Source organism: Podarcis pityusensis (assembly GCF_964106645.2).
Source record: "Podarcis pityusensis genome assembly, chromosome: 16".
Lineage (NCBI taxonomy): Eukaryota > Metazoa > Chordata > Lepidosauria > Squamata > Lacertidae > Podarcis > Podarcis pityusensis.
In genome coordinates, this window is record NC_138041.1 from 33989502 (window position 1) to 34006997 (window position 17496).

A 17496-nucleotide genomic window follows, 5' to 3' on the forward strand; every position below is an offset into this window, starting at 1 on the left:
AAGCCCTTGGATGGCTGCTGCTAGCCATCCAATATTCACTTGCTCCAAAGACTGAGCAATATGCAGTTTCATCATCTTACTAATTTAATTTGACTTTGCTAATTTTTTTGCCACATGCTTCCAACTTTCACCAGCTAGGCCTGCTCCAGCCCATTGGATATTTCAGCTCCCAAGGATCTTCTGAGGTTGCTCCTGGCAACCTAGTACATTTAAGTGCTCATCCTTTGCCACTATCTCAAATATTATTTATTTCATTTAAGAGCCACCCAAACACAATAGTTCTCTGGGTGACACACAAATATATATTTTTAAATACATGTTTAAAAACTCAACAAAAATTAGAGCAACAAACACTTTAATGATACAAAAACCCCCGTTTTGACGCAGATATATCAAGATTGAAACATCACACACAATTAATACAGAGTCAAAGCAATAAATTTCACACAGCTGTAGAAGCATGCTAAAACCACTGTGTAATGCAAAGATTAAACGTTTAGAGATTTAAATCTAAAGATTTAAAAGGGCTGAGAAAATAAAAAGGCCTTTGCCTAGTACCAAGAAGACATTAAGGTGGGCACCAAGGGGAACTCTTGTGAGTACTCTGTACAAACAACCTTGGCAGATAAAAGTAATTAATAAAACAAAAGCCAGATGCTTACATCACTCCTGAATGCACAGACACTACTGAAATCAAATGATGTGCAACTGGCAGAGTGACTGCACCCCCATAGCCTCTCAGACAGCCCCCCTCTCTCACACTACTTGCCTAGGGCCAACTGTGTCCTTATCCTTGTCCAGAAACACCAGCAAAAGCTTGCATTTTGCCTTAAATGCCTTGATTCTGATAAAAGCACTTCTGAATCTTGAATTTAAGTGAAGCCTGAAGGAATTGGGGGGGTGTCTCACAACATTTGTAGCTTTTAAAAAGAGAGATTCACATAAAATATTCAGTTTACACAACAATGTGAAATCTCAAGTTATTCAGGTACCATTTAGTTATTTGCGGGAGGGTTTTTTTTTGGGGGGGGGCACGCGCTTATTTTTTTCCTTAGTGCTTTTAAACTACATCAGAATTTCAAATGCTAGCTCTAACGTGAGCTAGCCTTATTTTATGACACATGAGCATCCACCGTAGTGGTTAGAGCACTGGACAAGGGAGAGCAGAGTTCAAATCCCTGCTCAGTCATGAAGCTCTTTGGATGACTTCAGGTGAGTCAATATCCAGCTGAAGTTGAACTACAGGATTATTGTAAGGAAAAAATAGAATAGCCCCAAAATGAGCTCCACGGAGGAAGGGTGGGGTACAAATGTTAAAGAGAATGAGAAATTAACCATGGGTGTGATTCGTGTCAGAACACAAGATGCAAAAGGTGTACACATGGAATCTGGGGGTACCACTGCTGAAACTTCAAAGGATGTATAGTGAAGGATGGGGTAGCAAACTTATCACTCTTTTAAAAAAGGGGGAACACTGGAAACAGAGAATATTGGCCCAATTCAATATTTCTTCTATATCATTTCAGCAACTTTGATGTAGCCCAACATGCTATTAATTTCAGATCTATTTTCCCTCTGGAAAAAGCTTTCATTCAAGTCTAATAAATACTAACATTTCAAGCAATGCTGGCTTCTCTCTCCTACCCTGCCCCAAGCAAAGTTCTTTGCAGTATATGCTACTATGGTTAGAAACACCTTTGCTTTGCTCACCTCTATATTGAAGGCATGTTCCTCCATTTTCTCAACCTCTGCATCTGCCAGGGGATTCTTCAGGTTCTGCAAGAACAGTGCCGCTTTTCGTTTTCGTTCCGCCTGAAGCTGCTTTTCTTTCGATTCCTTGGAGGCTTGGGCTAGCTTTTCCCTTGCCGCCGCCGCTAATCTGTCCTCTAGTTTCTGCTTTGCTAGGGGAAAAAAGGGATGCAGAATGTGGAGTTTACAAGGAGGTAACTTGCTTATCACATTAGGAGGTCAACCGTTTTTTAGCCTGAGCTGCACCCTTGAGTCTAGAAAATGCACATCTATGTAGCTCCTAAAGAGCACCTTGGGATATATATATATATATATGCCTTAAAATGCAGTAGAAGCTGTACAAAATGAAAGCAGAGGGGAGAAACCATTTGGTTGGGAGAGATTAAAAGACAAAACAATGTAAGATTGTGAACACTGGATTAGGAAGGAAGAAAGAAAGAAAAGATGAGTTTTGTAATAGAGTGCAACAGAAACTGAGAGTTCAGTTCACCAAGAGAGAGAAGTCACAGAAATGAACAACAGAACAGGAGAGGAGGTTTAATAGGAATGTCAGGACCACTGGCTCACCTAACTCAGAAATGTCTATAAAGACAAGCAACAACTATTCAGGGTTTCAGACAGAGATTCTTCCCAGTTCTATGTAAATACCAGAGAACGGCTTTTCAAATGTAAAAAACTGAACTACAAGCCTTAAATTAGTGTCTGATGAATGGAGAAACTGAGATGGGGAACAGGGAGCATGCAACATAGATAGATAAGAAGGCACAGGACCATGGCGAGACTTAAAGGTTAAAAGGAAGAAATTGAAACTTAATACAAAACAATAGAGGAAGCCAGTGGAGTGAAACATATAGAGAGTAACATGATTTAAGTAAGAAGAAGAAAAAGTTAACAGCCTGAGAAATCCTTTTGGATAAAGGTGCATGCTGCAAAATTTTGTGGGGTGCATTCTTGCTTACGAATAGATAGGACTGGATGTGATCTGCTCTGGATGGGGTCACACTCCCTCAGAAGCAGCCAATATATAGCTTGGTTTTTTTCTGGGTGTATTACTTTTGTATGAGGCTTAAGTAGCTTTGGTGGTGTGGATTGCCTTCCATCAGCTTCGACTGGTGGATCAGTGCACCCTTCTGGACAGGGACAGCCTAACCTCCGTTGTCTATGCCCTGGTAACCACTAGGTTGAATTACTGCAATGTGTTATAGGTTGGGTTGCCTTTTAAAACAGTTCAAAAAGTACAGCTGAAGCACAATTTGGCAGCTAGACTGCTGACGGGGGCAAGGCAGTCTGAAAATACAACACCATTTCTGGCCCAACTTGTTTCGGGGCTAATTTGAGGTGCTGGTTTTGACTGACAGGAGCTGTATGCAGCTCAGGCCATTTCAGTGGTGGCACTATGCTTGTGGAATGCACTCACCAGGGAGGCACAACTGGTGCCATCTTTATATCTTTTTAGGTATCCAGAAACAACTTTCTTCTTTACTTGCACTTTTGGCCTTTAATTTGACATCTACTTGTATATAATTTCACGCCCACTGACTCTCCCCGACTACCTAATTAAGATGGTTGGACATGAATGTGGAGGGGGCTCCCCACACAGAGTTTGCAGGGTGTATGTATAAGCCACATGGTTTTAGAAATGTACCTGATGAATTTGCCTAGAAACCAATAATTTCAGAGCACAGATTTCTCAAAGCATTGACAAAACCTATCTCTTGCATTATGCAATAGTATTCTGTAATTCCTCAGTGTATACAGAGGCACCTAAATTCTTCACTCTTGAGTATCGTACAGACCATATGGCTGCAACAGCTTCAATACATCACCACTGGCATTTCAGAATTATGAGAAAGAGCAGGAGCATGTAAGTGCACCTGGAGACTTGCCACAAGTTAGGTTATAGAATTCCTTATGGAAATGCTAGCCTTTTGCATCCCCCAACCATTTTCATTTCTCTTTCAGGATCATATCTGCACTGAAGGTGCCCATGGATAAAATTATCAGCTCCAAAATCCTTTAACTGAATTAAGACATCTCCCACATCTTGTGCATGTGTCTGCTGTTACCATCCCCCAGGAATAATTACATCCCTGGTTTATACCTGCACTGTCTACCCCTGCTTCTGATCTGTCTGTTGTGCTTTTCAGTAAACTCTTATCTTGGCTACTTTTAAATGTGCTTAATGTAATTTGTGACTATGCCAAATGCTTGCTGACATGAGGAGGACAAGAGAATAGCAAACTCTCCCCCGCCCCTGGGTCTATTTCCAAACCCAGCAAAGAGAAGTCTCTATAGGAGTGGTTCCCAAAGTGTAGTCCATCAGCTTCATTCAGGTGGTCTGCTGTGATGACTAAGTTGTAGCATATATTGTTATAATTGATAAATGAAAGGTAGAAAAATAATTAAGAGCCTCAGCAATTTTGAAGCGGTGGAGTATTTGGGAATACCCAAAACTGAAAATATGAGTAACTGGAACAAGATGTTCAGAATTACTGATGGACAAGAGATTACAGTGGGAGGGACAATGTGGTAATTTAGCCACTTGAACAATGGAAAACATGGAACTGTGGGCGGTGAATCCCAAGCTGTAAAGAGGTAACTGGTCAAATTCAAACCACATGCCAATGAACTTGAACTTCTAATGCCTCAAATCCCACTATTAGCTGAATGAAATAGCTTAATTGATTTGTGGATTATATGTTTCTTGGATTGTGGATCATGCTACTATGGATTAATGGGATTGCTCTTTTACACTAATTTACATGGGAGTAAGCTCCAATGAATTGAATGGGACTGAACAGATATGCCTAGGATGTGCAGTTACAGAATAATGATGTCTTCAGTAGAGTAAACTTTAACATGTTCCATGGATTAACAGCTCACGTGTACACATTTTCACAGAGGAGCAATCACTAACACCCCAGCAAATAAAATTGAACAAGGAGTAAGGGAAGTGTTTTCAGAAATGCACTGGGAACAGAGCTATTACCCTACATCCTAGCATTACTTTAAAAGCCAGAAGCACATTTTTACACAAGAACCCAACGCAAGAGCAGTAAAATATTTCTAATTCTGTGGCACCACCATCAACATTTCTAAGCAGCTAAATTCCTTCAAGCTCATCATTAAAGTTCCAAATATCACATTTTTCAGCATTTCACACTTTTGATTCCATAATGCTCAGCTGTGACTAATCAGAAGTATATTATGTCTCTTTCAATTTTCTCATTTCAAGTTTGGGCAAATGCTCACACCTTTTAGGATTTATATACATATTTAAAATGTATTTAATATGAGCATTTTAAAAACAAGTAACCAATAAATAGTTCTTTTTTCACGAAGACCTACCATTTAACCTTGAAAACTAAACATACAGCTTTCCTGACTGTTAGTTCTCTTTCAAGAATGTTATAAAGAGTTTTTACGAAAGATTAGCAAATATATTTAAATATATTATAGATCCATTTTCAAAATGAGAAACATTCCTCCTTTAATTTGATGTTTAGCAGTTATTTTTTTACCTGCAGACATGAAATAATGAATTCATAGTTAACTATAGAACCTGACACTCCAAAAGATACTTCCTGTAGGAGAATTTTTAATAAATAATTCTATTTGGAGGTGACTTCATTTTTTTTATTAAAAATCGTATCTTTGCATCTCAGTTAGATGCCTATTTATAAGATCTGAAAGGCAACATATTCTCTGCAGCGACATTATGAATTCTTCATCAAATTAAACTTTTATATTTTACTGAATTAAGATGCACAGATGCAGATTAAAAGTATAATCCAATTCAACATAAGGTTTTCAGAAAATTACTGAAAATGAGGAAACAAATGCCCTTTCCCCCAGCTGCTTCCATTATTTGATTTCTAATAAATCAAATGTCAAAGTCTGGAGAAGGTAACACAATTTACCAGCCAGAACTTTATAAGAATTTTGTTTGTTTGTTAAAAAAAAAGTCTATGCAAAACAGAGAATATAATGCTAGCTTTTTTTTTGGCAGGGGCTTGTTTCTTTCTGTATGTGCTATACACACAAAAATATTATGCAACACAAGGTTACAGGAAAGAAATTAAAAGGTGAAGAAAATTTCATAGGGGTCAAGCATTGTAATCTGACAAAACTTAATATAGACACCTCTGGCTGCTGCCAATACAATCTTAAGCATCCATGATGAGCAACAACAGGACCAGAAGCACCCCAGGGCTTTTTAGCCAAAACACCATCTATAATGTTCTTGTGTTTCCCAGGTCGCAAAGCATGATGACATTATGTTAGCCCCTTCAGTTCAGAATTGTGTTCTCCAACCACGTTAATGGGAAACGTGCAAGTAGGACATGAGCACAAGAGCAATGCTGTGGAGAAACACAGTGCTTGGTATTCAAAGATATACTGCCTCCAGTACTGGAGGTAGTACAAAGCCATCACAGCCTCCATGAATCTGTCTAATTCTGTTTTAACGCTACCCAACTTCGTACCATCCTGTGGCAGTAAATTCCAGTTTAACTTAGTGTTGTGTGAAGAAGTACTTTCTTTTGCCTGTTCTGAATCTCCTCATCTTCAGTTTCACTGGATGACCAAAACTTCTCCTTAGCCACTGCCTCACACTCTGCAAAGTTTTGCTTTGCTTTTTAAATACACCTCTCTCATATCTCCCTCCTTTTATTCTAAGCTCAAAATACCTTCACATATGAGTTCTTAAAGAATCTTTCATTCACCTGCATCCAGTACCTGCTATGGACAAACACTCACCAGCAGCATCAGGATCAAATTAAAGGCTTTCACAGTAAGGCTGCAATGTGCCCTTATTTTTAAAGTTTCAATATGACGTATATTGCCTCATTTACTTCCTTTAAGTCAAAATATTTTCCAGTAATCCTGGAATGGCTTTCACAGTAAGGCTGCAATGTGCCCTTATTTTTAAAGTTTCAATATGACGTATATTGCCTCATTTACTTCCTTTAAGTCAAAATCTTTTCCAGTAATCCTGGAATGGCTAGATTCCAACCCCTGCCCTTGAAAGAGCTCTACCGAATGAATTATCAATAATGACCCGTTAGACCCAGGATGATATTCACATGCTGCTGATTGCTGAAAAGTGGGCAGAGAAGACCCAGGACTCTATAGCAGATGGCCAAGGACACTGCCCTCATCAACCATTTATTTGCCCACAAGTTGAGCATCTTCTCCACATAGCTCAGTCCTGCCATTTATGAGGCATGTAGATTCTGAAAAGACAAAATGTAAGCATACCAGAGTATGCTGCTTGAGCCATTACATGATTATGTTCTTCTTCTATATAGCATTAAAGCAAATAGCGTTGGAGTTAAGAGCACAAGGGCAAGGCCATGGATGGCTGAACCAGGAAGATATGCTTGCCAATTCAGGATCTCTAAATTATGTGGTATGAGCTAGAATTTGCAGCATGTAAACAGGATGTGCTGCCCTGCTGACCAGATAAAGACAGGTGGCAAGGTCTTTGTAGTTTTGCCAGGTTTGGCCAAGTAGAGGCTTCATACTGGTGGTCAGTCATAGGGCCCTTTCTGTACCTGAAAGCCTCTGAGGCCTGAGTGTGCAGTGTTCACAGCTGCCAGGTTAGCTCACAATGTCAGAAGTTCCTAACATTCTTAAATGAAGCACTGAGCACTTGCAGGGAGAACCCACCCACCTTACCTAGTTGCTGAAGGAATAGCACCTAGCCAGGAGAGTAATACACTAATCTGAGTCTGTGTACCCACAACTCCATTGTATTTCATATCAGCCTGGGATGCAGTACATCCCTGGCCTTACAGATGAGTCCTCCAAAATTTAAAATGCACTAAGCACTACCTCAGAATATTTCAAGACTTTGAAGAAATATGAAGTCTGCATTTTTAAGTTGTGTACTGATGGCTATAGTAATATAGTCTCTGAAGTTATGCTGCCAAAGTGATGGTGGTAATGCATTTTGTGACAGCTACTATTCCAGACCTGAAGGAGCAATTAAAACTCAATTTGTTTAATTATAAGAACATTACAACACATATAAAATAGTTGAGTAGGAGTTTACAGACCAATTCTTAAATGTGCTTCCCTAGCACCACACACTAGATGCATGACTAAGACTACAGCTACTTTGACAATCAGCACCTCTGAAACACAATCCATTTTTAGTAAAGGAAAAAAAAACATGAATGAGAAGACGTTATGGTCCAACTCAGCTCAAAGCTTGCAGTGCACGCTGTGGCCAGTTCACAGCATTCCTGGGGCCTTTGTACTCCACTGCTAACAAGCCCCTGAACACGAAAAACAACATTTCAAGATTACATCTAGTTGGTATACTGTGGATAATTTTATTCACCTCAGAACACCAGCAATTTATTTGTATCAGCCATAGGCCACTGTAGTTTACAAGAGAGTTTTGGAATTCAGGATTTTTTAAAAAATCAAATCATAACTATAAGACATAACAAAAAGTAGCAACTCCCTGTTTTTTTTCTGTTTACTATCCATTTCCTTCCCTTTAAGCCCACCCTCAAAACAAGAAGTCTGTCAACAGTACACATTTACAAGCTCCAAACATTGCATCTCCTCCTGATGCATTTACCTTGTTTGGCTTCCAGCTCCTCCTGTGTCAGCTGAGGCCTCTTCTCTTCAGCAGCCCCACTGGACATGGCAAATGCTGAATGGCTGTTTGAGGTGCTACTGGCATTCTCTTGGCCTTCCTTGCCTTCTTCCCCCTCCTCGTCGCTGTCATCATCAAGTTTCACACGGTTTTTCTCCAAGGGGAGCATGTCATTTTCTTTGGCCCTGATTGCAAAGCTTATTGGTGCAAAGGATGCTATTGAAAAGGAAGTGACAACTAGTGAGATATTGTTGACTAGGCAATCTATGAATCATTTTGCAATGAAAACAGCTGCACCTGTACAGAAGAGGGGAAGTAGCAGTAGGCTAGAGACAACTCCCAAGATGTGCAGAGAACAACAAATACTTAGCTAACCTTCTCAATTGAAGACCCCCCCCCCGAGGCTCAGTGAAAACTGGCTTTGCTCAGTGGTACAGAATGCTATTTGTGGGGTGGGGCAGAATAGAGTAACCAGAAAGCAGGTACAACTGCCTGGCTTGAAACCTGAAGAGGAGCATTCTACACTGCAACATGTTGCCCTGGGTCCCATCTGTGCTACATTGTGCAGCTGGTGTAGCTTTCTAACAGAGGCTGTTCATCGTTGCTTATGTTATAATAATAATAATTATTATTATTATTATTATTATTTATACCCCGCCCATCTGGCTGAGTTTCCCCAGCCATTCTGGGTGGCTTCCAATCAAGTGTTAAAAACAATACAGTATTATGGTTTTATCTCATTGTTTGTCACTTTGTGGATCTTTATGGCTTAAAAGAGGATTTCAAATATTAAACAGAACAAATATTGAAACTAACAGTCTGCTATTTACTTCTATAGTTGTCTTAACAATCAAAACCACTGATAAGAAGGGTAGAAGGGTGGGGGAAGGATTACAGGCTAGGAACTTGGTTTTAGTTCACTCTTGTCTCTGGAGAAAAGAAAAGAAATAATTTGCAGTGCCCCGACTTCTTGCTCCTTTTCTTCCCCTCTGCAGACTGAATGTTCTGTAAAGCACATTCTTTTGAGGCTGAAAATCATCCTGCTGAACAGGATGGAAGAGCCCGCATGTAAACCAGCACCAAAACATCTCTCTCCACCACATTTAAATGGTCCCGTAAAAACAGTGGAAAAACAAATGATCCCCTTAAGTTGGTGGTAGTGAGGGGAATCATTACCTTACCCTCATGGTTAAAGGGTAAATTCTGATCTGAAGATTTGGAACTACTACAAAAGCCTTTTAGAAGGCAGGGATAGAATGATGCTCGCTTTGTAAAGATAATGTCACCCGCCCCTCCTTGCATGCATGCAAGCAGTTGAAGCTTTCCTTATAAGCATTTGTGCTTTGAGCCCTAACCAAATATAGGCAGCCTGCCTTTGTGTTTTGGAAAAAGAATTATGAACGGACACAAAGCATTTAGAATGGAAACTTTATAGAAGCCTTAACCGTGGAGGCCGCTAGGGCTAGCTCTATCACTCATTTATATAGCAGTCCTAACGGGCAACTGCTTAAAAAGCTTTGCCTTGTTCAGTCTTGGTAACGATTCTCAGGCAATTGGTAAAATGGAGCTGACAGAGAGATAAACTGGCCGTGAATGCCTGTAATGCCGTTCTGCTGCTGAAGCTTAAGCAATTCTGGCCCATCAAACTGCTTGGATGGGAGACTCCCTGGGAACCGTACTTAAGGTACTTGAGCTTTTTGGAAGGAAAACAAGGTATAAAGGTGGTAAGCTGACCCAGAATATGAAACCAGGTTTTCTAGATTCGTCTTTGATAGTCTAAAGAGATCTAGCCACACGTAACTCCTGCTTTATGCAACCTCTACCATTACTGATTTGGAGAGGGCATATACATCAGTGATAACAGAACCTCAATTGCATGTAGAACGTCCCAGGTTCACTCCTTGGCTCTCTAGTTAACAATATGTCAGGTAGCAAATCATAGAAATAACATTCTTCTGCTGGGGACCCTGGAGAGCCATTCCCGGTCAGAATAGAAGATATTGGGCTAATTGGGCAAATAGTCTAACCTGGTATATGGCAACTTCATACATTCCTAATCCTCAAACCTGGATCCATCGGTTGAACTCCCCCCCCCCCCCCCGCTAATGCTACAAACAATGTAATTCAATTTTTGGCCCTTTGTGGTTTATTATCTTTTCAAAAGGCCATTTTCAAACCTGACCTCTTAATTAGCCTAACCCACTTGCAACTTTAAAAAAACAAAATACTTTTTCACCTTTCCCCCACTAAATCTGACATCAAGAGGATTTGCTAACTCACCCAATGGTACTTGGAAGATTTCATTTAATACCAGCCTACAAAAAAATAATTACTTTGAGGAATTAATTGCATTGCAGCACAGCAGAAAGAAAGGCGAAGCCTATGCATTTCCTCCTATCTACAGCATTTCACAGCTTGCCTTGCAACTGGCAGAAACTCTTGTCGTATTGGAACATTTGTTCCCAACCTCTACCAGAAATGAAAACTGATGAACGACTCCTCCATCACTATGATCCCCCCCCCCCAAAGAAGCCAAACCATTTTACACAGCTATGGTCTGGCAGCAGCTTCCTCTAAATTAAACACGTGCAAGGGATTGCCTACACAAATTTCTTTCAGTTTAACTGCTGCCTGCTGCGAAAAGCTCCTGAAATTCAAAGGTTTGATATTATTGGAACAAAGAATACAGGAGTTTCGTCTGGCAAGCGTTCTGCTACTTATCAAAATAGAGTTTCCAGCTCTGTGGTGCTGCAATCTAATCACTGGTCACATGAATCCTTGATGCTTCATTGAACCAAGTCAGGCCATTGCCCCCCTACCCCCCCACCCTAGGACTTAACAGAAGTTCTCTTGCGTTCCAGGCAGAAAGAAACCAATAATTTCCCAGCCTCGCTATACAACTCTTTACAAGGACTGAACTTGGGACCTTCTATTCCATCAGCAGCTGAGCTATGAGCCTCCGCTAAGCAGCTACACTACAGCCAATTCTCAAGCAGTCACGCTGCACTTGGGGAAATCGTTCTCTGGAATGGCTTCGATAAAGAACTGAACTAATCCACCCAAGCTTCTGTATCACCCTTCCCCAATCTGGTGCCCTACCTATGTTTTGGACTACAACTCCCATCAAACCCTGCTAGCACTGCACAAGGCTGAGGAAGGCTGCTCTCTATCAGTCTTGAATGAAAGACGAGAGATCTTTCAAGCAGGTATGTTGTATTAAGTTGTATGATATTGAGAGAGCATCAAGACATAAATCTGGATCCATTACTCAGTTCAGAGTTTTCCCTCCACCCTTCAGATGAGTGAAACATTCTTTAATGCTACTTATGGATGTATTTATTTGTTACACACACACGGTGTCGGGGGGGGGGGGTGTCTCTGGTTCCCACACCCACAGGCATACCTTTTATCAGTTTGCCATCATTGGAAATTTTAATGGCCAGTGCATCTTGTTTATCATTTCCTTGGGCAGCAGATTCTACATCTTCAGACATGTTGTCAGTGGGAAACTGGGCTTCTCCAGGTTCAGTGTTGGCAGTATCAGCAGGGACATCCTCCGATAAAGTTGCTACCTGCTTAAAGGCGGGAAAATACAAGACAACCTCACTTTCCAGCTAAAAATGAAAGCCTATGGAATACAATTAAAATGGATGGCATTTTTAAAAAGCCACAAAGTGGCACCTCTTGGACAGAACAGCACACAAAGCTCATAAAGAACTAGGCTTCAAGCATACAACTGAACATACCACACAAAATCTAGAATATGACATCCCTTTACATTTCATTCAGGTTTCTATGTATTCTCAATTGAAAAGAACGCATCCCTGGGCTATTTTAAGTACTTCACAACTTTAAAGCACCTTTATAAGAGGTCATTTACATGTTCAGAAGCAGCGCAAAGTAGTCCTTCAAGGTCCTGTACTATAAAGCAGTACCATCATAGGAGTATGAAACTAGATGCTTCTTCCTGAGCAGTCCCTGGAAAAAGAGTAAGGTTGCAATCCTACATTTACTTATCTTGGAGTAAGCCTCACTGAAGTTAATGAAGCTTACTTCTGAGTTGACATGATAGGATTGCACAGCACACAGAATTCCTATTGTGGGGTAAGGCAACAAAAATACCTCACAGATAAAGGACCCCCTGACCATTAGGTCTAGTCATGACCGACTCTAGGGTTGCGGCGCTCATCTTGCTTTATTGGCCGAGGGAGCCGGCGTACAGCTTCTGGGTCATGTGGCATGACTAAGCCTAGTATGCAGTGCAGACTAAGTCTGCACTGCATACTAGGTTCCATATTTGATCTTATAAATTTCAAAGCTGTCTCTGTACATCACAATGAGACTGCTTTACATGTTACAGCCCCAATTTCTTATGCCAGCAAAATGAGGCCAAACATGCAATGTATGAGAGTGTATGATGTTACTGAACTACATTAGTTCCAGCAAACAAGACCAATGGCTAAAGGAATTGTAGTTCAGCAACATCTGGAGGACCAAAGGTTTCCCCACACCCAATGAAGAGAATACTATATTGGCTACAAACAATGACCTGACATGTGCAAATCAGAGACATGGAATTTGATTCTCTCCTATCACAGTCAAAAATGATCTAACAACTGCAACACAGTGGCTTCAGTTCTTCGTAATACACCCATTACCAAATTGATACTAGCTGACCTGCCCATTTACTTGCTGTGAAACTTTCATTTTATGCACCAGTTATTAATGAGCTTGGAGATTTTTAAGAAAGCATAGCAGCAGACCAAAAAGCTTGCGATGATTCAAGTATATTTGACATTGCTATTTCATGCCCATTATGGTAGTCAAGAGAGTCATTAAAAAGCACTGTACTAACAGCTTTGTAATAAGAATGTACAATGAAAGTCTAATATACAAAATGGCTAAGCGTAAAGTTTTTCTTTTCTTAAAAAAATGTTGAAATCTTTAAGGAACAATCTTAAAGTTTAGTTTCACTTATTGGCTGCAGCTAATGATACCAATAAAATCTAAGAGTATTTTTGGCATGGAGTTTTAAGTGTTAGCAACTCCCACTGTTAGAAAAAAAAGATGAACACATAATAAAACTTCAGTAGTAAGAATTTATCTTCAGAAGAGAAAGGGGCACTTGAGTTAATTGGTCTAATTTATTCATGGCAGAGCAGACTTATGCCAGAGATTGTTTAGTGTGTAAAAAAACCTCCCAAACGTATGATTTGTGAAACACAGGCAATGGAAGCAATTTAAAACTGATTCTGAAAGGGAGTGGGGGGGAAATGTGAATATTGCACAGACCACAGACTGCTATCGTTTACTCTAACTGACAGCAGCTCTCAAAGGTTTCAGGCCAAAAGCTGGGAAAGTGCTGTTATGCTCAGTTCCTGTTTATAAGCATTCCCATGGACAGCATCATAGGTCTCTGCTGCTCCTAGCAGCCTACTGTATTTTTCGCTCTATAACACGCACCCGACCATAACACGCACGTAGTTTTTAGAGGAAGAAAACAAGAAAAAAAATATTCTAAACGAAACACTTTCTAGGAGGAAAAAAGTGAGTGTTATGGTGCAAAAAATACGGTATTTCATCTGTTCACTGAGTAGATTCCTCTAATTTTAGCTGAATATTCAGAGTCCACCTCAAACTGTGCTTCCGTTGCTGCATGCAGGAGAGCTTATAAGCCAGACCTTTTATAATGCCCTGAAAACCTGCCAGCGTCATACGCTGGTAAATCACTTGCTGGTTGGCCTCACACTGCAAAATTCTCTACATAACGGGCACATTAGTCATTGCACAAAAAATAATTTATGGTGCTCCCACCCTTTAAGGGGGTTGTATGTAAACTTCCCGGCTCGGTTATCCTGCCTGGAACCATTACAGAGGAACAGCCCAAGTTTATAAACTAATTTAAATAAATGCCTGCAGAATTTATTCATCTACAGATTAATATCCTCTAAATTCAGACCAAGCCTCTCACTGGCTATTGCACGCTCATCATCCATCCCTGCACTGAAATCTCCCAGCACAATCATCAAGAGGTGTTGGGAAGCATTGGTTAATCAATTTTAAATGAGATTATAGGGCAGGAGTCAGCAACCTTTTTCAGCTGTGGGCCGGTCCACTGTCCCTCAGACCATGTGGTGGGCCGAACTATATTTTGGAAAAAAATATATGAACCAATTCCTATGCCCCACAAATAACCCAGAGATGCATTTTAAATAAAAGCACACATACCACTCATGTAAAAACACCAGGCAGGCCCCACAAAAAATCCAGAGATGCATTTTAAATAAAAGGACAAATTGTACTCATGTAAAAACATGCTGATTCCCAGACTGTATGGAGGCCAGATTGAGAAGGTCCCCGGGCCTTAGGTTGCCTACCCCTGCTCTAGGGAGCCCCATATTGTATACTGAAATTATGATCTTTATAGAGTCTCTAGGCAGGACATACATATTTATGCAAATTGATTCAGATTCCCTATGTCTTTTCAGGTGGATAAAGCAAGATGAACTGGATTCAGTTACCTGCATATCTACACTTAAACTACTAACCGCCCCTAGAATAAGGCCACCTCTACTTTTTCCTTTCTTGCAAGAACCAATAAAGTGCTAAATCCCAGTAGCTCAATTTCTGGCGCCTAAGACCCCTGTAAACCAATTAACTGAAATTGGGGGAAACTTAAAAAAGCCAAAACCCCAGATCCTTCGACTTGTAACCCCACCCTGAGATAATCCGTGACAACAATTTTAATGATATTCTTTGGGGGCCAAAGCATATCTTTTATGCCACCTGAGAAGGCTGGAATGTTTTCTTTGATTGTGCTAGAGAGTACTGGAATGAAGCAGATGGATTCAAGACTGGCCCTGTGATTTGCTACTCCCACCTAATATTCGCTGGATAAGTTTATCCCCTCAAAAATCAGGTAACTCACTAATGGAAAACAGCAAGGTGAACTCTGCAGGTTTGTAAATCACAGATGTTTGAGCTTTGAGAAATGCCTGAAGTCAATGGTGTAAGTGAAATCATTACCAACATACTTTACTAACAAAACTGGAACCCTCTTTCTTAGGAACAATGAATGAGCCATCAATGGTATTTTAGAACCTTAAAATGTTTTGAAAGTTCTCAATGGAAAGCCCTGTTATAAGAGGCAATAGTGGTTTTACTGTCACTTCAACAAGACTGGTGGAGAAATAAAGCGACTAAGAACCGTTTAATTACCACAATGCACTGCTCAGAAAAGGCTCTCAGAAACTAAAAAGTTCAAGAATTGATATACGAATTGAAAACTGTACTTTAGAAAAAGTAATGTTCCTTTCTTTAAAAGGTTCTTTGACTGCCTCTAAGTAGCGATTAAAAAAAAAATCTTCTACAAACAAGGTTTGAGGATTTTCAATTATGGAGAGGGGCTCATATTACAGGATTTCAGATTGTAGGCACTTAAACAATAATAATTTAAAGAACAGAATAAGCAGAATGCTTAGTTTTGAAGCTCCTGAAAGTGTTTAAATGACAGAAAGAAGGCAGCTCATGTTGGCCAGCACCTGGCAGTCAGGAGAAGCAATATTTTGAATGGAGCAACGACTGAAGTATCAAACAACACTGGCTTTGCCGATAAAACCCACTTCTGTGATTGATGATGGTGATGATGATGATAATTTTATTATGTATACCCCACCCATCTGACTCGGTTGCCCCAACCACTCTGGGTTGCTTCCAACATATATAAAAACTTAATGAAACATAACACATTAAAAGGCTTCCCTATACAGGGTTGCTTTTAGAGGTCTTCTAAAGGTTGTAGTGCTACTCATCTCCTTGACATCTGATGGGAGGGCATTCCACAGGGCGGGTGCCAATGCCAAGAAGGCCCTACTTTTCGCAGTGAGAGAACTGCCAGAAGGCCCTTGGCACTGGACCTCAGTGTCCAGGCTGAATGAAGGGGGTGGAGACGCACCTTCAGGTATACAGGGCTAAAGCAGTTTAGGGCTTTAAAGGTGAGCACCAAGACTTTGAATTGTGCTCAGAAACGTACTGGGAGCAAGGAAACACACTGGCAAAAGGGTTCTTTAACCCCATCATGCACCTCACCTGCTTACTCTTCAGAATCTGCCAAATAGGGCAAATGGGAACAAGCAACTTGAGGAGCACAAGAGTGCAGAGGCTCTGCCAATATATATGGTTACAGGAGGGGAGAAGGAAGCTGTGTAGAAGCTGTCTAGCTGATAGGCTGCACAACAGAAAGCTGCTATGCACAAACCAAGGAGAAGGCAGTTGTGGTCACTAGGATTTATATTGAGCTCCCAGGCTGATAGCTTAGAGACAGAGAAAATCAAATAAATGCATATAAAATTTCAGAAGTATTTTGATATGTCACTGTGGTTTAAGTTGCCTTAAAAACAAGCCTGCCAGCTGTTTGTGTGTGTCCACTAGGGATCAACCAGTGTATCTCCACCAGTTCCTCAACCATTTGGTGAGAGGCACGGCCAGGGCTTTGCATTCTCACCCTGCGGCTTAAAGAAGGTGAAAAAATACAAGAAGCCTCTCATAGTGTTCTCATCCAAAATCTCAGCATAGGTGAGAGTAAGGCATTACCTCTCTGCACATGCTAGAGGGTCTCGCTTGTGCTGGGCTATGGAGAATAAAAGAGCCACAGGAGTCTCCCTCCCCTCCTCATCTTTTCCATACCCCAGCACAAAAAAGAGAAACCTTCGCCTCCTCCACAAGCCGTCTATGTGTTTCAGAGAACTTGGAGTGGAAAGCCAAAATTGAAGCCACACCAATGATAGTGGACCTCAGCAAATTCTCTATTCAATTTCAAGGAGAATGGGCTCATTAATGGCTATCAGTTTAGAGTTGCCATATTTCAAAAAGTAAAAACCACGACACTCCGGAAGACCCCCCAAATTGTTGAGCTTTTTTGCTTTGTTTGTTTTGAAAAAAACCAAGGTTTTCGAAATCCCAGTAATGTCTGGGAAAATCGGGACGTATGGCAGCCCTATATTAATTTTGATAGCTATATGGAATTCTGTCTGTCTCTTAGTGCAGCTGCAGATCATTGAGCCTGAACTTCCACAGCTGCCACCCACCATGAACCACCATTGGCAGGATTGGCAACAGCAGCAGCAGGTATGTACTAT

The 17496-nt window shown here is 40.7% G+C and overlaps 1 protein-coding gene across 7 annotated transcripts in view; it reads right to left on the reverse strand.

Annotated features, from left to right (window-relative positions):
• Window positions 1-17496, reverse strand: part of SFSWAP (splicing factor SWAP) — a 104725-nt gene that overhangs the window by 41448 nt on the left and 45781 nt on the right. For 6 of the 7 annotated variants that reach the window (XM_080985104.1, XM_080985102.1, XM_080985108.1 and 3 more), the window contains 3 exons: window positions 11763-11934; window positions 8342-8575; window positions 1711-1901 (listed from right to left, as the gene is read on the reverse strand). In XM_080985104.1, coding sequence (XP_080841230.1) covers window positions 1711-1901; window positions 8342-8575; window positions 11763-11934 — 597 coding nt within the window. The remainder of the gene's footprint in view (window positions 1-1710; window positions 1902-8341; window positions 8576-11762; window positions 11935-17496) is intronic. The other variant, XM_080985103.1, reaches the window with a different exon arrangement.